Source organism: Xiphophorus maculatus, chromosome 12, assembly GCF_002775205.1.
Source record: "Xiphophorus maculatus strain JP 163 A chromosome 12, X_maculatus-5.0-male, whole genome shotgun sequence".
In the NCBI taxonomy this organism is placed as follows: domain Eukaryota; kingdom Metazoa; phylum Chordata; class Actinopteri; order Cyprinodontiformes; family Poeciliidae; genus Xiphophorus; species Xiphophorus maculatus.
In genome coordinates this window covers 2,276,003-2,300,614 of record NC_036454.1, presented here as the reverse complement: position 1 = coordinate 2,300,614, position 24,612 = coordinate 2,276,003, and the positions used below count along the sequence as shown (strand labels likewise).

The 24,612-nt window shown below is 43.7% G+C and overlaps 1 protein-coding gene across 6 annotated transcripts; it reads right to left on the bottom strand.

Moving 5' to 3' along the window:
• Window positions 1-4: 4 nt before the first annotated feature.
• On the bottom strand, window positions 5-23,643 carry LOC102219343 (discoidin domain-containing receptor 2-like). 6 transcript variants are annotated; one of them, XM_023343619.1, is made up of 21 exons: window positions 23,296-23,643; window positions 12,594-12,692; window positions 12,393-12,495; window positions 12,198-12,273; window positions 11,639-11,791; window positions 11,335-11,482; window positions 11,119-11,227; window positions 10,859-11,048; window positions 9,847-10,087; window positions 9,623-9,724; window positions 9,409-9,545; window positions 9,193-9,304; window positions 7,806-7,922; window positions 7,127-7,201; window positions 6,584-6,601; window positions 5,844-6,088; window positions 5,025-5,152; window positions 4,382-4,579; window positions 3,448-3,682; window positions 3,230-3,379; window positions 5-2,375 (listed from the first exon to the last, which is right to left on the bottom strand). In XM_023343619.1, the coding sequence occupies exons 2-21, from the start codon at window positions 12,652-12,654 to the stop codon at window positions 2,241-2,243; spliced, it is 2,733 nt and encodes a 910-aa protein (XP_023199387.1). In that variant the 5' UTR covers window positions 12,655-12,692; window positions 23,296-23,643; the 3' UTR covers window positions 5-2,240. The 6 variants fall into 6 exon arrangements, with proteins under 6 accessions (XP_023199387.1, XP_023199389.1, XP_023199388.1 ...); XM_023343621.1 differs by having other exon boundaries at window positions 9,409-9,542; XM_023343620.1 differs by having other exon boundaries at window positions 9,623-9,721.
• Window positions 23,644-24,612: the final 969 nt, after the last annotated feature.

Here is a 24,612-nt window from a genome sequence, read left to right as displayed (position 1 = left end):
CAAGTTTAGTTATAAAATAAGAGCTTTAATATAGACTTCTTAATGTTGTAACTTTGTCAGACATTAACAGGATTCAACGTCTCCAGGAAACTTTCCATCAGTTTCCAGGTGATCTGCTGCTTCAAACAGAAGAAGAAGAACGGTTCCGTCAGATCAGGACCGATCCGACTCCAAACAGCAACAATCCTCTAAAGGTTTAATCACTGATGTGTTCAATGACAGTAAAGAACTTTACAGCTCAAAAAGGAAACATCCTCAGTTCTACCGGTTTTAAAACTTTAGCGTCTCACCGTGATCCGATCAGGACGGATCGGATCTACAGCTGCAGGTTCACAGCCGCCTGCAGAACCCAGAACACACAGGTTGGACTCTTCCTTTGGACTTCCTGTTTGCATCAAATCTCCAAAGTAAAGCTCCATATTTTTCATCATTTCAGAAGGTGAAACTCACATCTTCTATATTCGTTACATACAGAGTGAAATGTTCCAGATTTTATTTCTTGTACTTTTGATGGTTCTGGTTAGAATAAAAACCCAACATGCAGCGTCTCAGGAAACCAGAATATTACATCAGATCATTAAAATGATATTTTAAGCAGAAATATTCAGACTCTAGGTCTCAGTCTGGGCTCCAGTGTTGATGCAGCCTGGAGGTTCTGCTGAGGTTCTGGAGGTCCAGGTTCCTGTCAAACGTTCAGATCATCTGCACCGTTGGTTCTGGTGTCACTCATCTTCCTCAAAACCAAACTCCATAGATTCTCTGGGGTTAAAGGTCAGGCCAGTCTGCTGTTGTTACCATGGTGATAGAAGCAGATATTGGTACCAGCAGAAGATCCGAGTTTATCACAGACTGTGGGAACTTCATCCTGGTTCCCTCCACTCCTCCAGAGTCTGGGACCTTGACTTCCAAATGAAATAAAAACTTTCAGTTCTGGTTCTCCTGAGCCCGGTTCTGGTTCTTCTGATCCCGGTTCTGGTTCTCCTGAGTCCAGTTCTGGTTCTCCTGAGCCCAGTTCTGGTTCTTCTGATCCCGGTTCTGGTTCTCCTGAGTCCAGTTCTGGTTTTATTGAGTCCAGTTCTAGTTCTCCTCGGTCCAGTTCTGGTTCTCCTGAGCCCGGTTCTGGTTGTCCTGAGCCCGGTTCTGGTTGTCCTGAGCCCAGGTGAGGCACTCGTTGTCCTCAGCCTCAGTCCACTCTGTGTGAAACTCCCAGACTCGAGAAGTTTGTGCTCAACCATCTGTTGCTGTTTTCCCTGTTGCTTTTGCACCTTTTCCTACTGCACTTTTTTCTTCCACCCAACTTTCCATGAGTGTGTTTGGACACAGCAGTCTGAGAACAAGCAGCTAGTAATGGCCGTTTTTGGAGGGCGTCAGTAACTGAAAGGCTTTTAGCAAATTGTCTTTAACGTTTTGGTTATTTTTCATAGTAAAACATTTTATGCAGCTTGAATTATTGGAAACATGCTATATAAATACATTTGAAACTCGACATAAGTTTCCAATATTTAACTTAGAATATGTTAAAAATGTTGGGGTTTTATTTTCTCCAAGTCAAAATTACAAGAAATAAAGGTTTGAAATGTTTGACTCCATAATAAATCTTCATCATGAGTTTCATTTTCTGCAAAGAGGAACAAAAACATTTTTCACAATCTAGGAGTTTTCTGAGCTGTACTTCTGTCTGAACATAGAAAAAGGAAGTTTAATATGATTTACTTTAGTTCTTGGGAAACTGAACTTGGACTCGACTCTCTTCTGTGTAAACGACCAAACAAATGTCAAAATATGAAAAAGCAATAAAACCTTAACAACAAAAAGTCTACGCTACACTTTGACTTTAGCTCCAGTGTGGGTTATTATCTACGAACATGAATAACTGAGACACAGACACAGTGCTTTACAACAACAACCAGAACCACGCAGACAGAAACACCAGCGGCTGAACGCCGGCGGGTTCTGGGCTCCAAGGGAGCCAAAAACGGGAAGGAAATCAGGTTTCAGGCAACATCTGGCACAAAAACAAACGATGAAAGTTCATCTGGTTCCTAAAGGGACTGATGAGGCGCTGAGGTTCAGCACAGGCTGACGGGTTCTCCTCAGATCGGACCTCAGCCGCCGGGACTCTCCAGCAGAGTAGTTCTGGTCCATCATGTTCATGTCTGTCACCATACAGGAGTCCCAGCAGCCCTGGGGGCCCTGAGCCGGAGCGGGGCCCCAGCCGGGCCCAGCGGGCCCCCGGTGGATCACTGGTTGACGTGGGGCCTCAGGGCTTGGTAAAGTCCCTCAAACGTGGGTCGGTCCGTGATGTTGCGGCTCCAGCAGCGCATCATCAGCTCAAAGAGCGACGGCGGGCAGAGAGGAGGGGCGTACAGGAAGATCTGGAGGTCAGGAGAACAGCACTCAGTCACCATGGCAACAAAACAGCCGGCTAGGGTTTCTGATGAAATCAGTCCAACTTTGGTTCTGTTGGACCAAACAATTAATCAGCTTAGAATTAATAGTCGATTAATGGTTTTTAGATACAAAATATTTCCAATCGATCAACTAAAAACGTCACTTAGACATTCTTTCATCCTGCAGGGGGCGCCACCTTAAACGGAGCCAGTTGATGGTTGTAAGAGAAATAATGATGGCGGAAGCATCCCAGAGCAGGAAAGAGACTCTGGTGTCGGATGCAAAATGTATTTCATCTGATTCTGTTTAGAAATATAAACTTTCAACAAACTCCTTGAGTGTTTCATATTTCATTCCTAGGTTTTATTTTTCTATTCCTAGATTACTGTTTAATTATGTTTCGTAAATATGTCTAAGATTAATAATGTCTGAAAATCACAATCTTCTGTTTTTTCAGTCAGTATTTCATACAGCTGATAGAAAAACCTTACAGTTAATGTTTGTTTAATTTGACCTATTCTGAAAAATGCAGCCCTCCATGTTAGAGATGCTCAGTCCTCTTACTACCAGACAAAACTCAAGATTTTAAGAAAATTGGTGCTTATCAATTAATTGTTAGTCAATCAATAAGATAAACTTTAGATTAACTCATTAACTGATAACTTTCATCCTGGCTGAATTTCTCTTTAAAGAAACAAACCAGTAAAAAACATGAATCCCAATAAAAGTTCAGGATAACAAGCAGCAAAATAACAGCAGCTCCCCCTTGTGGTCAAACTTCTTCTTACACTCTGAACAGACCAGAACTCCCAGCCTGGTTCTGATGGACCCGTCTCACCTGTCGGCCCTGGTTCCGGAAGAACTCGCCCGAGTTCTCGATGACCTGTTCGTCGGACAGCAGGCTGTACGGCTGCTCCTTACACAGAGTGAAGATTTCCCACAGCGTCACTCCGAACGCCCACACGTCGCTCGCCGTGGTGAACTTCCCCTGCAGGAGGCAGCAGGATGTTTAATCCGCTCATTTAACCTGTGGGCCTGTTGGGTTCGTCCCCTCACCAGCAGGATGCTCTCCCAGGCCATCCAGCGGATGGGCAGCACGGCCCGGCCCTGGATCCGGTAGTAGTCGCTGCTGTACAGGTTCCTGCTCATCCCGAAGTCGGCGATCTTGATGGTGAGGCGGCGGTCCAGCAGGCAGTTCCTGGTGGCCAGATCACGATGCACGAAGTTCAGAGACGCCAGGTACTTCATCCCAGAGGAGATCTGGACGGCCATGTGGAGGAGGTCCGACAGGCTGCAGGGGGAAAGGGGCGGAGTCAGAGGAGAGGGGGCGGAGCCAGAGGAGATAAAGGGGCGGAGTCCGAGGAGAGGAGGAGGCGGAGTCAGCAGGAGGAAAAGCCATGCTGCAATATGCAGTGATGCATTTAAATCAGACTTTAAAATGTAACAAAACATCATAAAACTGCTTTATTAAAATAAAATCCTTGAACATTTTGAATCGTTTTGCTTTGAACAACATGAAGATTCAAACCAAATGTTCTGGGTTTTAGTCATTTAGACTAAATGACCAAAAGTTCAGGATTTATTAACCAAAGTTTACATTGAAATGCGTATTTAATACAAGATTATTATTAGAACCATAATTATTAGGATGAACACAGTTTGTGATCATTTATTACATAATGTGCCAAATTATTAGATTATGATTTCTAAAGCAGAATTATCTCCACATTTTGTAATAATCAGCACAAAATGTAATAATGTTCTTACATACTGATTCAAACAAAATGATTATTTGTAAAACTTGACTCTGTATTTGTTGTAAATTAGAAATGTATAAATAAACTGAATTGAACTGAATTTTACAGAATTTGCTTTTATTAAGTTTTGTGTTTATGACACGCTGCGGTTCTGATGACGTTTCCTTCATTTTGAAGCAGACTTTATGACATCATCACGTATGGCGGCGTTTTCACGCGACGCGGCGCTGCACCTGACGGACGGGATGTTGTTGGCGTGCGTCAGCGTGCTCTCGATCTCGCGCTGACACAGGAACATGTTCAGGTCTCCGTTCTCCATGTACTCGGTCACCATGCACAGCGGGTCGGACGACACGCACACACACAGCAGCCGGATGATGTTCGGGTCGTCCAGCCGGGACATGATCTTGATTTCCTTCAGGAAGTCGTTCCTGGAGGACAGACAGGACGGACAGAGGACAGAAGATGGACAGAGGACATTTTAGTAAACGTCAGAACCTCAGACACAAACTAAACTCTCCGTCTGGATCCAGCTGATGGAGGCTGAACCCAGAAGGCTGCAGTGCCGACTGGAAACCAGTTGGAAAAATTCCAATCAATGAGATTATTACTGAAAAGTTTCAGGAAAACTCATAAATTATACAGAGTGATGTATTTTATTACAACTTATTGGTAATATTGATGATTTATGGCTCTCAGTGGATCAGAATATTAAATCACATCAATAAAAAAAGAAATGTCAGGTTTCTGAAAACTACGATCATTTCTATGTCCCCAGTTCTGGTCTGGGCTCCTCCTGTATGAATTTCTGCATCAATGCAGGGCAGGGGCAGGGTTTGACCTCTGACCTCTGACCCTGTCCGTCTCTCTGCGTACCTGGCCTGACTCGTGGCGTCGGCCCTCAGCTGCTTCACCGCCACTAGAACCGAGCGTCCGTCTCTGTCGGGAAGAGGCGAGCCTTCCCCAAGGAATTCTGGGAGTCCCTCGGCTTCACAGAGGTGGACCTGCAGACAGGAAGTGAGTTTCTGATTCTCTTCATTCAATCACTGCATGACGAGCGAGTGACAGGCGGGTCACAGGCGGGTCACAGGCGGGTCGCAGGCGGGTCGCAGGCAGGTCAGACCAGCACCGCCAACAGAAACACAGAAACATCATGTTCATATCTTCAGTCAGATATGACAGAAATATGAGCTGGAAAACATGAAGACTGATTCATATAAAGTCCTTCATGGTTCGGCTTCATGGTCACTAAAAGATTTTCAGATTCAAACAAAACTCAGAAAAACCCAAAACAAAAAGAGAAATTAGCAAAGGGACTGAAATATAAACTTTGTCATTTTCTCTTCCAAATTCCAGTAAAACTAAAAACTATTATTTCTTCAAACTGTTTTATGAAATCATTTAAGCAGTACTTACTAACCTAAATAACTAAACTAAACTAAGTAACTAAATTAAACTAAATAATAATTAAAATTGTACAGATGTTTTGAATAATTTTTAAAGTAACAGTTTTTTTTATTATTGTGATTTGTTTTTATTTTTATTATAAATGTGTAAATCACACAACTTCTATCTGTAAACTAAGATGAAAATTAGCATCTCTGGCTAAATCTGGCATATTAACATGAAGCTGATTATTAAGCCTTGTAATCATTATGAAAAGAAATAACTGTAAAAACCAGGCCAGTGTTTTACCTCTCCAAACTGTCCCTCTCCCAGCTTCTCCCTGAAGATGAGCTGGTGTCGCGGGAACTCTGCGGCGGAGATGTCCTTCCTGGTGAGGGAGTCGACGGTCAGGGCGGGGACGGCGTACATGTTGCTACCGGTTACGCCCTGCAGCCGGACGATGTCCGTCTCGGCGTAGTGCGGCGCGTTGTTGTTGAAGGACTGGTGAGGCGTGCACTGGGTGACGTCCGGCTCGGCGTAGCCGCCGCCGCACGCTGTCAGACACACAGCCTTCATCATCATCATCATCATCATCATCATCATCATCATCATCATCATCATCATCACCATCATCATCATCATCATCATCATGGCAGTAAGACCAGCAGCAGCTCAGACTTCATGTTGCAGTTCGATGCAAAGACGGAGGAATTAAATACTAGAGGAGGTTTAAGTTACAATATGATTTTAACAAGAAGATTTTATTTCAGTATAAAAATATCCAGGAATCAGTAGAATGAGAAAAGATCAGGTAGAAAAAAACCTCAAACATGCAACACAATGAACTTTGCAGGAATGTAATGCAATAAAGAAACAATGTGACCTTAGTGATGAAAAGGAGGAGGAGCCACTAAAGCTTCCTGATTATGTAGAGAAATAAGATCTAATAATTATGTGACACCAGATGATTAAGAGTGAAGGATGGTGAGCCAAGTTGATCATTTTAAATAAATTACATATTTTTAACATGCATAATAAAAGACACTTACACCACATAAAATAGCAACCTGGAATGTGTTGGGGGAAAAAAGATAAATGTAGTAAACATTAATTATGGCTCAATTATAGAATAATATTTCTTTTTTTTTTTACCGAGTATTATTATGTAAAGAACAAATTAGTATCTAATGCTTCAATAATAAGATGGTAAAGGATGAGAGAGAAATAATTATTAATGTAAAAACCAGTTAATCACTTTTCAGTTAATATGATATTAATACAGAGGTTGCAGTATTATTATACAGATATCTAATTAAGGTGTTGAGTAATTATTAAATTACATTCTAATAATATGTACAAAATATTAATACTTTTTAGACTTTTGTATCTGTACTACTGGAGACGGTTCCACTGACTGATACCCAGAATGACAAAATATCCAAAAATATTTTTATATCTTCTGTCTTTTTGTTTTCAGTTGTTTAACTTTGATTTTCTAGATTTCACTGTGCAGAGCGTTAAACTCCGAATCCCCGCTCTTCCACCTGATGTTCTTTAAAACGTCTCAAGTCGTCACACCTTTCATCTCTTACCACCAAGCCATCCTGACGTCTGGCGACAGGAAGTCAGCAGCAGCAGGTCATAGAGAGGATTACCGAGGAAGAGCGCTGGAGGAAGAGGAGACACGGAAAGAGGCAGAGAGCTGCAGGAGGAGGAGAGGAGAATGAGCATGCAGGAAGATCCAGACGAGAAGAAAAGACAGAACCGACAGAGTCTGAGAAAAGTGAAGGAGGCGATAAAATGTTCTCCTGCTGGGAGGGTGAGGCGCTCTTAATGGCCACCAGGGGGCAAAGTGGAGCAGAGACGCAACATTTACAGAAAAGCCTTCAGATCTGGCAGCTAAACGGCTAAAACTAAATATAAATTATAAAATTAAGTACAATTAGAAATGATCACAAAAATAAACCAGAGATGATAAATTAAAAAAATCTATGTAATTGAAAAGCGAGCAAAAGAATAATCTGTCCTCTCTGGAGTAGGAATATTAAAGGGACATTACCCAAAGTTTTACTGGTATAAATTCAAACCTTTATTTGAAAACAAACTATTTAAATTAGCCTAATTAGGAGCTCATAATGTTTCCCATCAACATCCAGCTGGGATCCAGTTACAGCAGACAGAAAGGTTCTGGTTCTGCCAAATGGAGCAGATTCGTTTTGGGTCGGTACATGTGACTGTGAGGAGATAAAAGTGAGTGAAGATCTGGTTTACCTGAAGCCTCGGCGCTCTGCGACAGCTCCGGCAGCTTGTTCCTCAGGACGGCCGGGTTCTGGTACTGAGGGTCCAGCAGGAAGACCCTCTCATAGTGGGGGTCGGTGTTGGTGGGGCCTGGGGACAAAAATACAACGTGAGCAAATAAAGGTTTGTTATCGGCTGTTAAAAAGTAGTTAGACGTTCATATCCATGCTCTTATTTTGAAGTGGGGGAACACGCAGCAGTTCTGTTTCCTCTCCTCAGATTCTCTACCTGAGTTACGGTGCAACAAATCACGTTTATTAGAAAACCCAGAATGAATCGTTTTACTGTAAACAGTTTAAAATCTGTTGTGTAGAAACTAACGGTTTAAAATCCACTGATGTTCTTTCTGACTGAAGCTCTGCTGTGGTCAGTTGGTCAAAAAGTTTTAAAAACTCAACAACAATCAAACTGAAACCATCAGTTCTGTTCCCATCCTGAGGCGCAATAACAAATTTGAACTGTTGAGGGCGATATAACATGTTATCAAGATACCGTATTTGCATTTGAATGTTAGCTTCGGCTAAATGCCATGTTGTTGTAGCGCTTTAGCGATAGCAGAGCTAATGTTTCTGATTAGTGCTTTAAGGTTAGCATAGCTAGCTGTTTAGTTAGCGTAGCTAGCTGTTTAGTTAGCATAGCTAGCTGTTTAGTTAGCGTTGCCCATCATCTGTCTGTTCCAGTGTTTTATAAACTTTGGTGAAATCTACCAGATGGAAATCAGAGCTACGGAAACACTAAACGTTCACTCATGTCCAGTCGGCCTCGATGCTAAATCCAGATTCTAGAAGCTCAGTGGGATTTCAGAGCGATGTCACTGGTCCCACCTGAGGCCCAGTTTAACATCCATGTTTCTCTGCAGAGGCAGGAAGCTGAGGAGCAAACAGAACTCAGACAGAGCAGGACTTCATCTGGGAACAAGCCGCAGCTTCACCCTGCAGCCATCATGACTTCCTGCTGTTAAAACTGGCATCACTTCCTGAATAAACAGAAGCACAAAGCCTGAGTGGCGGGTCGGGCTTCGGTTCTGACAGTCGTGTTGATCTCTGTGCTGGAAGAGTTGAGGCTGCAGCTGGAAAACCATTTGTCCTGACAGACTGTGTGCTGTTGGCCTTCTGCTGACAAATGTTTCCTCCATCTGAGCTCTAGATGTTTCCTCTGATGACCTTTATATGAATTATGGCTCATCTCATCCCTACAACAGTCAAAATGTGTCCAGAAAACTTCTGTTTTTCTGTGAGAAAACATGATGCAGCTGCCTGCTCTGTCTCTTCAGAACATAAAGACCGACGTTTGTTGGGACAGTAATGAATCATGAGATCTGAACAGGTGAACCGTTGAGGCTTCACAGTGACAGCGCTACCTGCAGGAGGATGCCGGGACCGCGGCGGCACCGGGGGCGTCTGCAGGATTATGGTGTCGCTGCAGGACGACAGGCGGACCGTCACCTCCTCGTCCAGGATCTGACGAGGCGCCTGGGTCAGAAAAAAGAAACTTTGACTTTTCATTTCACAGGATCTGTTTTTGACTGATTCTAACTAAGATGAGTTTAAAAAATATGTTTTTTTTATCTTTGCACCTTCTCCAGCACCTTGCAGACACACTGGCACCAGAGGATGAGGAAGATGATGATGACCAGCAGGAGGATGATGGTCACCAGGCAGCCAATCAGAATGGGCGTCTTGTCTGAGCTGCTGCTGGGGGACGGAGCAGCTGCTGAGGAGATCAGGAGGAAACATGAAGGTTTCTGCAGGAAACTAAACAATCTAAAGGAAAATGACATGTTGTCTTACCTGTGTTATCGGTCTTTGGTGCTGTTGTCATGGTGATGTCCCTATGTCCTCCTGGAACAGATGTCCCCATCAGTGGCTGTTGTGTTGGCAGTATGATGTCTTCTAGTAAACAAAAACATGGTCATTTTTTTATATCTTACAATCTGCACAAAGTTTGACTTTGTGGTAAAAAGCAGAGGACCGAACACTCAGCCCTGAGGAACGCCGACAGCTTGAATCGTCACCTGACTGAAATGAGATCTCACTGAACATCATCCAGACGTCTGCGTAGTAGAAGCGGCAGCGGAGCGACCTGGCGGCCCGGCGGCTCAGCGGCACCGTGACGTAACGGGCGCTCGGGTTCCTGTCGTCCAGGATGGTGGAGAAGGAAACGGGCTCTGGCTCCCAGCTGAGGGAAGGCTTAAACCAACAGGACACGGAGGAGAAGATCTTCACGCCGCGGCTGTACATGTTGTTACTGTGAACCTGCATCAGGAAACAGGTGGAAGTGAAGAGAAAGACAGAGGAGACTTCAGAGGACAAATGGGTCAATGTTGGGAAAAACAAATATCTGTTTCAAGACAAACTCTTCACGTTCAAAAATCGCTACATTTGTTACTAGCTGCTTTTTTGGAGAGTCTGACCACAGCCCACTAAACTCCCTCTGTTCAGCCCCACACTTGGCTCCGCCCTTCCGTGTCTCTTGGCTCCGCCCCTCTGTGTCTCTTGGCTCCGCCCCTCCGTGTCTCCTGGCTCCGCCCTCTGCAGTGAAATGTTTTTAAATCTGTCTGCTGTTCGTTCACAGGAGGTTTAGTTCCTCTCTAACTGAGGCAGTGAGGCCTTTAAAGCTTTGAATGTTCTGGGTTCTTCTGAACCTCCTGAGTCACTGATGAGCTGTTGGAGTGATTCTGGGTCGGCTCGTCCTGGAAAGGTTCTTCTCTCCTCCATGTCTGGACGGTGTTTCTCCCTGGGGGGTTCTGAGTCCCACAGCCTCAGAGTCTCTGTAACCTCTCCACTCTGATCCGTGTCAGGGACTTTCTGCAGGTCTGGCAGTAATCAGGCCTTAGTGTGGTTAGTTAAATGGAGCCAGAAAAAGTGGTTAATCCCAGTTAATTCATGATTTAAGAGGGAAAGAATTACATTTCACCCAGGGCCAGTGTGGTTAGGATCATTCGTAACTGTAACTGTGAACTTTCTGGATGCTGTAAAGAACGTCTGCATGTCTGAGTGAAATGAGAAGAGAGCTGAGCTGCAGACCTTCATGGAGGTGAAGTTCCTCAGCCTGTCGAACACAAACTCCATCTCCACGTATCCCTGAGTCCCCGGCGTGTCGTTCCTCCAGCCCAGGTAGTCGTATCCCTGCCACACGTTGTACTGGCGGATGGCCAGGAAGTCGTCGCGGCCCGTCACGCCGTCCGTCAGCTGACCCAGGCCTCCGAACAGCTTCCTGTTAGGAGAGACGCCGTCAGTCAGAGGGAACCGGGGAACTGGACCGGCTGGTGTTTACCGACCCCAACCTTTTCTCGTGGACGCCGTCGTACGTGGAGTCGTTGAGACTGATTACTGACGGGTTACCGGGCGACATCATGAGCTGACCCTCTGGAGCGCTGTAGGAGAGCAGTCCGTCTGCAGACAGCAGGGAGAAACCTGAAAGGTTCTGCTTCATGCTGGATCATTATCAAAATCTGAAACGGATCTTTGTCCAGAGCCGGGCGGCCCAGCGTGCGCCGTACCCTCCCAGGGACAGCCGTACAGCTCCACCCTCATGCACACGGTGGTGGACAGCCTGGTGACGGGGATGACGCGGACGTAGCGCGCGATGATCGGAGGCTTCAGGTCGTTGGAGAAAACGCCGTAGGTGTCTTTGTTTCCTTCCAGGACCTGAGTGGAAATATGAAGGAAACAAAACTAAAATAAAATTTACTGACAGAGTAAAATCTGGCTCTGACTCAGTGAACCAGTTTGAACTGGTTCCCTCCTTAACTTCCAGCTCCGTCTCGCCTCCACCACCGAGCCGCAGCTGTTCGGGTCTCTCACCTCCTTTCCCAGCCGGTTCTTCCAGGACTTCCACAGCTGTCCGTCTCGGCTGTAGTTCAGGCGGTACGCCGCGGCGAACTCCTTCCCCAGACCTCTGGCGTACCGGCCCTGAGTCCCGAACAGCGTCAGGAAGGTGAGTCTGCGCAGGTCGATCTGCGGCAGAGCATCAGATCAAACCTTTCAGTCTGAATCAGCATCAACCAGACTTCCTGCTCCACCTTCCACTCCACACCTCACCGTCTTCCCCTCATCTAAACCATGTAGAGCAGGGGTCTCAAACTCCAGGCCTCCAGGGCCGCAGTCCTGCAGGTTTTAGATGTGCCACAGGTACAAACCACTGGAATGAAATGACTTACTGACCTCCTCCTGGTGTAGATCAGTTCTCCAGAACCTTAATGACCTAATTATTCTGTTCAGGTGCTGCAGCAGAGGCTCATCTAAAGGTTGCAGGACTGCGGCCCTCCAGGACTGGAGTTTGAGACCCCTGATGTAGAGCCTTAAGCCACTGCAGAACTGCTGTTCAGACTGATTTTTAACCTTTGACCTTTCTGAAACCAACCTGCAGGAACTGGGAGTCTGAAGGCTCCAGCTGTCCTTTAGGACACCAGGCACCGTCTCCGTCCTCAGAGTTCAACCTGCAAGTCAAACATGTTGGTAAAAGGTTTCATTTGAAAACTCATGCAGAAAGAAGCCAGGCTGGGATTCGAACCCAGAACCTCCATTAAAAATGATTTCACAAAACCAGTATTCCGACCTGGCGTACTGCGGCCCGGTGGTCTCGTACCACCGGCTGGACGCCGTCAGGTCCTGATCGGGGATCCGTCCGTCCTCCATGCCCAACGCATAGCGACAATGTTCTGAACACAGAATCAGACGTTTTACTCAGGAGTTCCCAGAACCGTCGGGGTTTGATTTGGGCCACGGCGGGGCGGCCATCTTGTCTCGGCGTGTTCACCTGGATCGATCTGTCCGCTGGCTGCTGGAAGCTGAAGGATCAGCAGCAGGAAGAGGTGCATGATGGTCCAACGGTCTCACCAGCAGGAGCGCTACATCTCTGAGAGGAAACAGGAAAAATCATTCAAGTTACATAAATCATCTTATTCTTATTATTCAGTGACAGATGATGTTTACACTGAGGTTACAGATCAGATTCCATCTTCATTCCATATTTTCTGATTTTCAGGAACTGAAGCAGATTTCCCTCCATGTGCTTTTAGAACCATTTGCTTTATTTATGGAAGCATTTTTACTTTTTTAGAGAGAAGTTTTCCTTTAAAGCTCTAAACAGTTTTAATTTGTCTTTCAACCAGAACCAGAACCAGAATCGAGAGTTAATGAAGTTAAACAGAAGATCATAAAACATGAAATATTCACAGAAACATGAAATCTTATTAAATAGTTTACATGATCCATCCAGTTATGAGCAGGATGTGAGCCACGCATCCTGAGCTTGTTTTGAGTTTGTTGCCAAGGTGACCAGTAATCCAGACAGTTTCAGTTTGATGTGGGATTTTCTGACCTTAACTTTTAGAAACATAAAAAACCCACAGAGCTGAGAGAGTTTCAGTCTACGACTCCAGTCTTCAGCCGTCAAACATTTTAGACAAAGATCCAACATTCCTGTTACGAAATGCAGCGACAGACAGAATTGATTTAATTACTGTCAGACCCGGTCCAGGACATGCAGAAATGTTTCTGTTTGGTTCTGAGACTCGACCAAACTGCTGCAGGTCGACGTCTCTGCGTTTCTGTGGGATTTCATAATGTTGCTGCTGCTCTGAGGTTACAAACAGAAACATCTCAGGCTCCAGCACAGATTTCATTTATGATCACAGCCCAGTTTCTGCTGCCAAGTCCTGGATTCAGAGGGACGAACGTCTCCGGGGAGAACAGCTGGACGGGGCGGGAAGAGCGAGGACAGGACGAACCGGAGAGGGAAGGACACAAAGACAGGAAGAAAGAATGCTGAGCCGATAAGAAAGGAAGAAAAACAGGCAGAAAGAAACGAAGAAAAGATCCAGAGAACAAAGAAGGGAAGAAAAGAGCTGAACTTTAAAAGGTCGTTAAAGTTCACGAGGTCATTTAAATGTTTCTGGACACCCAGATATAACAACTTTTATTATCCTGAGATTTAACAACCTAAACTCTTTTAACATGGCATGAAAAGTTAACAATGCAGACAAAATCCCAAAGTTTAAAGTAAAAACCAAAGAAAATGAGGAACAAACCCAATCAGCCCCCAGAGAGGCAGATAAAAATAATCTGGATACAACAAGAGCAACACAAATACTTTGTCTTCAGTTGATCAGTGGAAAAAATGTACATTTAATTAAATTAGCATCAAGCTCAGTGCAACAATCATTTCTGTTGCTGCCCTGCAACAAGCAGGCAACGGCAACGGCAACGGCAACAGCAACGGCAACGGAGGATTCATTTTCACACCATTACCAATTAACATTTTAAAGACCAAAATTTATCAATGTTTTATGAAATATTCTTTTATTCTTTCCTGGAAACTAGTAAAGTTGCAACATGAATAAAACCTCCAGAGAAAATTATATTTCTATCATATTTTCACCATGTTATTCATTCATTCATTTAAAAATATCACTTTCAAAATAATTATTTAATTAGCAAGTTAAAAAATTATTTACCTAATTCACTTGCCTAACTAAACATTTAGAGGGTAAGCTAAATATTTAGCTCTAAACTAAATGTTTAGTTAGCAAACTAAGAGCTAAATGTTTATCTTCCTTACTAAATATTTAGTTTAAAGTTCAATATTAAATTTGGAAACAAAATATTTATCTTCAAAATTAGAAAATTAGTTTAAACTGTGAAATTTCTAAATGACTGAATAAGATGGGAACATTTTGAACTTCCCCCCGTTTAGCTTTAGACTGTAACTTCGTCTCTCCTGTCAGGCAGCAGGTGAGTTGCTGCCTGTTGGAGCTGAAAGCTGCAGCTCATGTTCCAGGTTCACCTCCGTCTCCATTCAGCACAGAAACTCCAACAGCAACTAAACCTGCAGCAACATGTTGGGGAAGGTTCAGATTATTCTGCTGCTTATTCAACAAAACTCAACCAGCTGCTGAAAATATCTGATGACCTGAACGTTTCCTCCTGCCGCTCCTGAAACAATCTACTTTTTTCTGTCAGAAATGTCTGTCTTGGTCTCAGGAAGTGACTTTATTGACTTCGTCCAGAGAGGAAAAGGCCGAGCCGGAGGCAGAGCGAGGGAGAGGAAGCAGCTTTATGTAATGTTCTGGCTGGAGCTCAGATTCCTGCACCGTTGCTCATCTCTGCAGCTCAAATCACATGACAGCAGAGGGAAAGACAAGGGGGACAGAAAACAAACCGGATCCAGATGAGGTGACGGTTAAACCGACCAAACATCTGCACACAAAACATCATTTCAAACATTTTTAGAATAATTTCAAACATATTTCCACAGCGGGAAATAAAACTCCTCTAGGAGCCGTAAAAGAAATAATGAGAATGTATCTCAGCTGAGGGGCCAGGCCTGAAACAGCGCCACGCCTGGCAGCTCGTGGTATTACACCCTACAGTTAAAACATACAGCAGAACCTCTGCAGGTTCTGCTCAGTGTGCATCATGTTCCGAGGTGGAACCCTAAAAACACAAAGGTTGAACTGTTATCTTCCCCAAACCAACAACCAGGCAGCAGATTCTTTCATTGAGGCTCAAATTCTGGACATTTCTGATTAAACTTGTTTTGTTGTAATTATGGAACATTTTGATTCCAAACCCAATCAGCAGAATTTAACTCAGTAACACATGAATCCTCCCAACAAAACAAGGAAAACAAAGAAGAAAGTTGCTTTACTGAACGTTTGACGCCTCAAACACAAACCGACTCATTTCATCTCCAATCCCTGAATAAAATCAGACGATTTTGGTGCCGGGAAAAATAAAATACTTCAGTAAAACCAGACGTGGAACATGAGAAGGTTCTTGGTGAAGGCTTGGTGTAAATGTTCCTTACAGGCACCGGTAGCTTTTAATGTGCATTAAACTGACAGGAAACCAGCAGAGAGGAAAAGGCAGCAAACGGGCCGGGCTGAGAGCAGAACCTGGGACAAACCAGAACCTACGTCGACCCAAAACAAGAGAAACGGTTTGACTTCCTGCTTTTCCTCCTGCGACGGAACGAAAAGCTGCTCAGCGATGAACAAAAACCAAACTTCTATGTTGATCAGCAGTTTGAAGTTTCTCTGTTCAGTTGGAAACAATCAGTTTCTATGAACTAATGAAGGAACCAAAACCTGTTCAATAATAACAGAATGATGATTAAAGTCTGGAGGTTTAAAACATTTCTTTCAGCTGCTTCAGATGATTTATGGAATGGACTTCAGCTGCAATCATCTAAAATAACTCTGGTTCTGGTTAATTAGCTCTGTTTGCTCTCCTCTCAACATTTTCCAGAGTTTTTTCTCTTTTCTTTCTTCACTCTTCTTATCTCCTTTGTCTGTTTCCCTCTTCCTCCTCCTCCCGTCCCTCCTCCTCTTCCTCCTCCTCCTTCGTCAGAACCAACTGAAGCCAAAAGCCTCAACATTCCAAACATTCAACGCAACCCAGATTTCTCTGTGTGCTCCGTTTCCCCGGGCCGTCTCCGGCTCACACAAACACACAGGAATCCGTTCCTCCCGCTCGGCTCGGCTCGGCTCGGCTCCTCACACGGATCTCTGCTCATCGGGGTGAAGGAGGCAGAGTTCACTGGGAGCAACGCAGCAGAGGAACCTGCGGACAAAAGGCCAACATGGACGGCCTCCCGATGGTCCAACAGCACAACACGCCCAGAACCGTTTCCTCAGTCTGGAGCCTTTGGTTTATGCAATAGTCCTGAAGCTATAAGGTTAAAGGTCAAAGTGTATTAGAGGCTTTATTCTTAGTGTGTTCTCATAATTAAAAATTCAAAGTTAGTTTAAATTTATCTGGTTAAGATGCTGTTTTTCAAAGAAATAGTTGAAGTTATTTTGTTTTTATTTTGGGGCGTTGGAGGCAGGCTGACTCCATCCAGCTTCATCTCTATGAAATCATAAATATATGCATCAAAACTCGTCCTGCTTCGTACCTGTAACTGCAGGGAATATTTAATCCTTTTTATACTTTTTCAAGCATCTTTTGGGTTTTAGCTCTTGATGAGAACACAGCAGCAGCTGAACCAACGCTGCACGGTTTGCTTTATGTGAAGGACGCATCAGTACGTAACACCATGAGACTTAGAAAGACTGGAGGAAACCTAACAAACCAGCAAACAACAAATGATTTAAAAGTGCTCTGAGAAGAACCCAGTCAGTAACATTACAGAACAACTGCTTTCAACAAAAACTCAAACTCAGATGGGCAGTATAACTCCTGCTCCAATTCTGACCAGCATTCTTACTCTGATGTGCCCTCTGTTCCCCTTAGCGACTGTGTTTGCTAAAATATTAGCAAGTTATGGTGAAGGAAAGCAGCTGAAAGTCTCACTTTTCAGTCTGATTTTGACTTGTGAGGGTTTAGCTAGCTGTAGCTCAAAACGCTATTCCACCAGAAAGTCTCATCATGTGGTGGACAAGAGAAGTTAAATCTCAGACAACATGTTCAGTCCAACCATCTCTCCTTCACTTGGCTCAGACACTGAGAAGAAAAAGGTTTTAGCTGCAGGTAAACAGGAGGAACGTTTGCAGAGAGCAGTTCGAGATTTAATGATTTAAGACCTGAACTGAGTCAGACATGATTAAATCTCCTTTGTCTCTTTTGATATAAGCAGCACATTAAGTATGAAACCATAGAAAGCGAGGCGACGCGTCCCACTCCATGTTGGGTTAGCAAACAGCATCAGGTGAAACGGTCAACATGATTCTCTCTCTGAGGAAACTTTCTGTTCACATCAACGTTTCTCCTGTTGCTTCACTTCCTGTCCGTTTCATTTGCACCGCCGTGAACGTGTTCATCTGGCTGGAGACGTAAATGTCCCCCAGGATGTGGTGCCTTTCCATTAACACAGACTGGACTGATGCTGTGGAAACCAGAACTGATCCAGATGACTGGATTTCTGGGGAAGTTTTTTAAGACGCATCAAACATGTTTTTATTTCTGGTTCAGCTGGACTGAGCCAGTTAGAGGAGAAAATGACCAGATGGAGATAAAGCCGAGAGTCCAGCGGTTTCACCAGGAGGTACTGAGGACGATGTTTCTGCTGGTAAATAAACTCATCTTTAACTTTACGTGTCCTGAAAGGAGAGTTTGGGTCAACGTGTCTCAGAGTGAATGCTGCCCTGCTGATGCTTCGTGTTTGTGGGTCGGTGCTGCTGCTCTGATTATGCAACAGCAAACATTTTGTTCCAGATGTGCTGAATGTGGGACGCTGTCAGACGAGAAGGAGCTCCAGCTGTTACCACCAGAACAGGAAGAAACTTCCTTCTTAAAAACACAAACAGATTCTCTTATCAAACTCTGAAGCAAACACAGAAAAGTTCAGATGTTCTCTCTGTGGAAACCTTCTGCTTCAGTTTGTTTTCTCCGTAAAAATGATTCTCATCTTTGTGGATATGTTAATAAACGCCTGAGGAGGCAGAAATGTTGGAGGAAGATTCATGTGCAGCTTCTTAAAGTTTCAGATAAAAGTTAAAAGTTGAGCAGCAGAAACTTTGAGGCTTTAACCAACCGCAGCTTTAAATCGTTTCCCAGGAAACCAAAAACCAATCAGAGGTTCGGTTCTTCATTTGGGTCAGGATCAAAATATACCAAAGATTATTTCCTTGTATTTGTAACTTTATATCTCTGCTGACTAAAACTATTGATCTTCCTTTAGTTTTACTGTATTAAATCCACAACTAAGATTCAAATCAGATTTCACCGTTCAGCTGCTGCACGGCGCTGCAGCAGCTGATAAACCAACAAACCTCTGATGGATCATCTGCTGCTAGAGTTTCCTACAACAAACAGACTTTAGAGATAATATGTATATTCTGTAACAATATTCTAAAATCATAAACATTTGGTTTGAAGCCATCCATCATTAGATGGACATAAATTCAGTTGGACGGTCAAACAGCAGATCCTGTTCTGGCTTCATCTTCTACATTCTCCTCCTTCATGATTTCAGTGATTTTACACTAAATGGATGAAAAATATATTCATTAATATTCACCCAGAGTATTTGGTCCGATCCCTGCAGAGCGTCAGGTTGTACCTGAATGTAACACAGAGCGCCACCTGTGTTACATTCAGGTACAACCTGAAGAAAAGCCAAAGAATCAGTGAATCTGGTGTCAGGTTGAGTTTAAACCCTTCAGTTCATGAACTGAACCTGAGCAGGAAGTCAGAGCAGCCTGAGTTCATCTTCAGTTCCTGCTCCGGTTTGGGTTTGGGTGGCGACCCGAGACGGCCGGCCCGGCAGCAGAGAGCAGAAACCTTAGAGGAGGCCGTCCGGGCGCGGAGCCGCTCACCGTGTAGAAGCAGAGCTGCAGGAATGTGCAGAATGTGCAGCGCCTGATTTAACATGCAGGGATTTGAACCGACACCCACCTGGGAACCTGAGCGTGGAGACCCAAAGAACCCCAACAGAACCAGAAACTGGTTCTGATGGAACCAGAGACTGAGCTGCTTCATGTCCAGCTGAGGTGAACATGAAGCTGCTCAGGGTGAGGAAAGTTCAACGATAAAACAGGCTGGATGTGTCAAATGTTTCTGATCATTATTAATGATTGATTATAGTTTATGTTGTTCATAACGTCTCTGAGGGCAAACAACCAGGAACTCACCGAGTCCTGATGGCAAGACTGAAGCTAACGGTCATTTCTGGAGAGAACACACACACACACATGCCAACACACACCCACACCCACATGCGCCAACACACACACACGCCAACACACACCCACACACACATGCGCCAACACACACACACCCACATGCGCCAACACACACATACACAACCCCACCATTTACAAGAGGGTTTCTTGTTGCTAGGCAACAGGCCTAAAAATGTCACTCTGTGTCCCATAAAATAAAACACAAAAATCAGAAATTCTGAACTGATAATCAGAATCAACTGAAACATTGCTGACATTAACAGGCCCTTCAAAATAAGAGCATGAACATAAATGTCTGAATTCTTAACCATCAAAAATTCCACAAAGTCGAACTTTAACCTGCTGAAAGTTCAAATACATCCAAATTTATACAGTTTAAATTAAGGGACGCCAGATAAATGTTTTCTAGGTTAGATTAGGCCTGTCGCGATAAACGATAAATCGATTAATCGTACGATAAATTAAAACTATCGATGTCATTTCAATTATCGGCATTATCTTCTCTTCCGACCTTTTTCTCTTTCTGTTGATGACACTGAATGAAAAAAGGCTCAACTCCGGTGCTCTCCACTGATCCTCCCTTCCTCATTTCCTTAGTGTAAAGCCCAGCGCAGACTACACGATCTTAGAGCTGTCAGCCGATTGTCGGCCCATTTTCAAAACCTGACAGACCACACATTAGTCGACAGAAATCCTAGGTATAACGGTTCAATTGGGTTCGGTCCTGCCGTGTGGTGTCCAACAATGGGCACAAAATAATGGCTACAAGTTCAGTGAACTAATTTTAAAGTCAGGCATTAATCAATGATTTACTACAATCTACCTGCAATGCATGTGGCTAGTGTCAGCGTAAAGTCCTGACTGAATGAAAATCATTAGAACCTATTTACCTCACGTTAACGAAGAACAGCTGAAAAGTTACCGGGTTTATCAACTGCGTAGCAATTTCGCTCCAATTCCTCCTCTTGTCATTTCTATATTCTTTGCATGTTGAATAAACATTAATGTTGTTTCCACATATCATCTCCGATGTCCGCTGGACTTCGTGTTGCGCCGTGTCAGCTGTTTGGGATTCCCCTCCGTAATTTCCCCTCAGAAAACACTGAGGAGAATCCAGGCTTTCTGATTGGCTGCCTGTCACATTCAACAGGCTGCGTTAAGATCCCAGTCGGGGAAAAACCTCTGATTTAGATCGGAGCGGCCATGACGATCTACCGTAACACACCACACAATCTTAGAAAGACCAACGATCTAAGATTGTTGTTAGTGTGAACTATTGCATCAGGTAGTCGATGTGCCCGTCTTCTCTATTTAAATCTAATTATTACTGAAGGGCAACATAATATACAGACTTCATAATCTTTTGGTTGAATGCAGTATTTATTTCCACTTTGGCTTTATGTTGTTTAGTTTTTATCAAGTACATTTTTTGTTAATGGAGACTGAGAATCCATTTTGTTTTTGGTTGTTTTGTTTATTTAGTTTATCAGCTCCAGTGTTAAATATTCTTTTGAAAATAAAGTGTATCTGTCTTTGGCAGGAAATCACATCATTATTACGTCATTTCCATTAAATCAGTGTAAAAAGGTCTTCAAACAATATTATCGTTTATCGCAATAATTTTTTGAGACAATTAATCGCTCAGCAAAATTTGCTATCGTGACAGGCCTAGGTTAGATAAACAAAAAAATCGCTTTTAGCAAAGAGGTTCTGTTTTAGGGGAACCAGCACATGTTGGTCAGAACCATCAGAACCGAGGTTCTGTTTCAGTGAAGAAGAAACTCCCTGGTGTTTGACCTGCTGCTGCAGAAACACAGAGTCAGTGAGATCTCAGCCTCATGTTGGAGGTTTTTCTCCTCATTTCACTGCAGGTTTCTGAGTTCAGGTTCAAACAGGCAGCAGGGTGTCGGAGATCCACTGGAGGTCAAAGGTCACTCATCTGAGAGCCTTCACTTTGTGACTCTAAGCAGAGTTACTGATGGAGGAAGAGTTTCCCAGTTTCCCCTGAACTCTCACAGAACCGGTCCAGACACACCAGAGTGTTTGGTTCCTTCTCACCATGCTGTCCAGAACCGGTCAGAACCTCACTGGAGTCAGCATGATGCTGCCACTTCCTGTCCACCAGCCGCTCGCCTCAGACCACGACCTCACATCCTGCTGTCAGATGACATCAGCATGCTAAGCTAGCACCATGAAGCTAGCAGGTGTTCCAGCTCCACTGGTTTTCTCTGAATCACCAGAATCTGACCAAACAGAGACGCCCCGACCTGAAACCGGATCAGAACCGCGTCCAGCTCAGAGAACTCACTGCTGGGATTCAGACAAACAGCTGAATAAGGTTTGTTATGATGAGGAGGAGGAAGGAGTCCAGATGAGCCTCCGTCTCCATCAGAACCAGAACACAAACAGGAAGCTGTCAGTGGAGCCGCTCTGAGGCTGCAGACACGTTTTCCTCTCAGCGCGATGATGAAACATGTTTCATGAGCTGCTGAGTCAGCAGAACGCTCTGAACAGAAACATCTGCAGCCGCTGACAACAAAACCCAGAAGAAAACAAAATGTTGGGATGGAGAGAAAAATAAATAATATCACTAAAAATCTTTTGTCCAATTATTATATATGTTATTTTGGGTTTATCATTTTCTGCATTTCTTTGTATGGTTCTTAGCACTAATGATATTATTTTGATTAATTAAAATATACATAAAAAATTAACAAAATTGATTTTATTTATAAATGTATTTATATATTTATACATACATTTATGTTTTGTCCAATTGTTTTTGTAGTTTGACTTTTTTTTTCTTCCTTTTTTCCTTTATTTATTTTTTTTCTGAAGTGAAAGTGAATTCGGTGTTTAAACCATGAAGGTCGTTCTGGTCAACCTGTTCCACTTCCTGTTCCACTTCCTGTTCCACTCCATCACTTCCTGTTGCACTCCATCACTTCACAAGGCTTAGGAGGACGGTTCTCCACATCTCCATAGCAACCACTGGACTCCCTCAGCAGGCCAACTGGTTGTTTAGGGTGATACCAGTGGAAACCAGTTTCCTGTTGGTTTTCTACTGGGAACTCTGATCAGAGAATAAAACCAACATGAGGAGTTCACCTCGGTGGAGGGTCTGTGGTGCTGCAGGTGACCTCTGACCCGGAGTCTGGACCGGCTGCAGGGCGGACCGGTCCGATACGGGAATGTTGTGCTGCCAAAACTTTTACTGAGATTATTTTCTCTGAGAAACTAAAATTAATATTTTGACAATCAGAAATAATCAGATTTTTCTGACATATTTGACATGTAAAGAACTAAACCAATCCATCGTCACGATCCAGAACCAGCACCGGGTCAGAACTCAGACCCGACCAGGACAGCAGAACCCGGTTCCTGCAGAACATTACAACGTCCCAGCATGCAGTCTGGTTCCTCAGTGGACTGAAAGTCCAGATGGTCCAGCTGCAGCGGATCAGAACCATCAGAACCGACCTGAAACATCTGACCGAGAACAGAATGAATGGACCGGATTAATAATCCAGATTAATCCAGATGTTCTGTTCTGGACCAGCTGCAGGTCCAACAGAACCATCCAGCTGCTGCTTGTCTCTAACTTCCATTAAACCTGTGAAAGGTTCGGGTTTCGGTCCGGCAGACCCGGTCCAGTCTCTGCTCTGCTGCTGGGAAGGATTAGTCCCAGTTCATGGAGCGGATCTGGATAATTCCTGGAAAACCAGCGGGTCCAGTTCAGAACAAAACCCAGAGTTCCGATGGTCTCCTGAAGGCCTCATCTAATCTCAGAAACCTCTGGGTCCGGTCGGGTTCGGGAGGTTCGGAACTTTTTACCTGTTTTCCGCTGCTTCTCTCCGGGTCCAACGCAGCAGCTTCACAGCTTCTCCCCGGCTCGGTTCGGCTCGGTTCGGGTTCCCTCACTGGGTCATGGTGGAGGAGTCGATCCGTCTCTTCAACTCCCGGCGACTTTCCGAAAAACTCCTGATTTGATCAGATTCGGCTTGTTTCGGAACAATCCGTTCGGATCCAGAAAAATCCGATCAACTCCGAAGACAAAAAAAGTTTCTGTTTTTACATCACATCCCGTTTCCGAACCGGAGGAGGAGGAAGAGGAGGAGGAGGAGGAAGGCAACATGAGCCTCTGACTCTCTGACATCTGAGAAGTTCTGCAGAGGAGCCTAAGAAGGGAACTACGGAGGGAGAGAGGGACATTTCCACCCCTTCCTCCCGGTTCTGGTTCTGGTTCTGGGATTCAGCCACATGGTGAACATTTTTGGCTCCCCTCATAAATTTCGTCTCTCTGTTTTTTTCTTTCCTGTGAACAAAAATCAAATACAATTTTCAGATGATTTCTTGTGTTATTGGGAAATAAATCCGTCTGAGCCAGAGGTCTTCAACGTGAGGGTGGCGACCCCTAGGCGTGTCGCAGAGGTACTGCAGGGAGTCGTGAGGTTTCTGATCGAGACTTTTTGGGAGGATTTTTTAAAATTCAATGTTATGTCTCTAAATTCACATTAACATAAAACCACCGCGTAATAAATTGATAAAACGGGACATGAAAGAATGTATTTCATAAATAATAAACAGATTCAGTGAACAAAAATATGTTTATTATATTAAAAGCTGTTCATGGCAGAATTAATCCATCGCTGCTGTTTTCAAACTGAAGTTGAAAATAAAAAAAGGAAATGAAGAAGCTGCAGGAATGATGGAGAAGTTCTGCAGGTTCATGTTTTATTGGATCCTTGTTCATTTGGAAACATTAAAACTCTCTTAATGGCTAAAGTTTTTCAAATACATAAATTCAGATATTATAAACAGATTCATTTTGACCTTTAACACCTCAAAAGTCTCATGTAAATATTTAAGATGTTTTTTTCTGCTCAATGAAGCAGAATTTCACTGAAGCAATTGGCTTTAATTAACTCTTAATTTTATTGACCATAATTAAGCAAATAAACAAATATTAATAATAATTCAGCAGCTTCTGGTTTCTTTGAGCCAAACAGCAGCGATTCATTTTTATGTGTTAAAATTCAGCAAGTTATTTCCTGAACAACAAAAGAAAACAAAGATAAATTATTTTTATCAAACTTTATTAAAATGTTTGATTTGGTGAATTTAATATAAAATCTTTGTTTTGATGAAGCA

What these genes read in the sequence shown, in the direction of transcription:
- LOC102219343 (XM_023343619.1), bottom strand. Translation starts at nt 12,654, where the DNA reads ATGCACCTCTTCCTGCTGCTGATCCTTCAGCTTCCAGCAGCCAGCGGA. An exon ending in GGAACTTCACCTCCATGAAG is followed by an intron (nt 10,088 to 10,858) that starts GTCTGCAGCTCA and finishes TTCCTGATGCAG; the next exon opens with GTTCACAGTAACAACATGTA. An exon ending in TCCGGAACCAGGGCCGACAG is followed by an intron (nt 2,376 to 3,229) that starts GTGAGACGGGTC and finishes CCTGACCTCCAG; the next exon opens with ATCTTCCTGTACGCCCCTCC.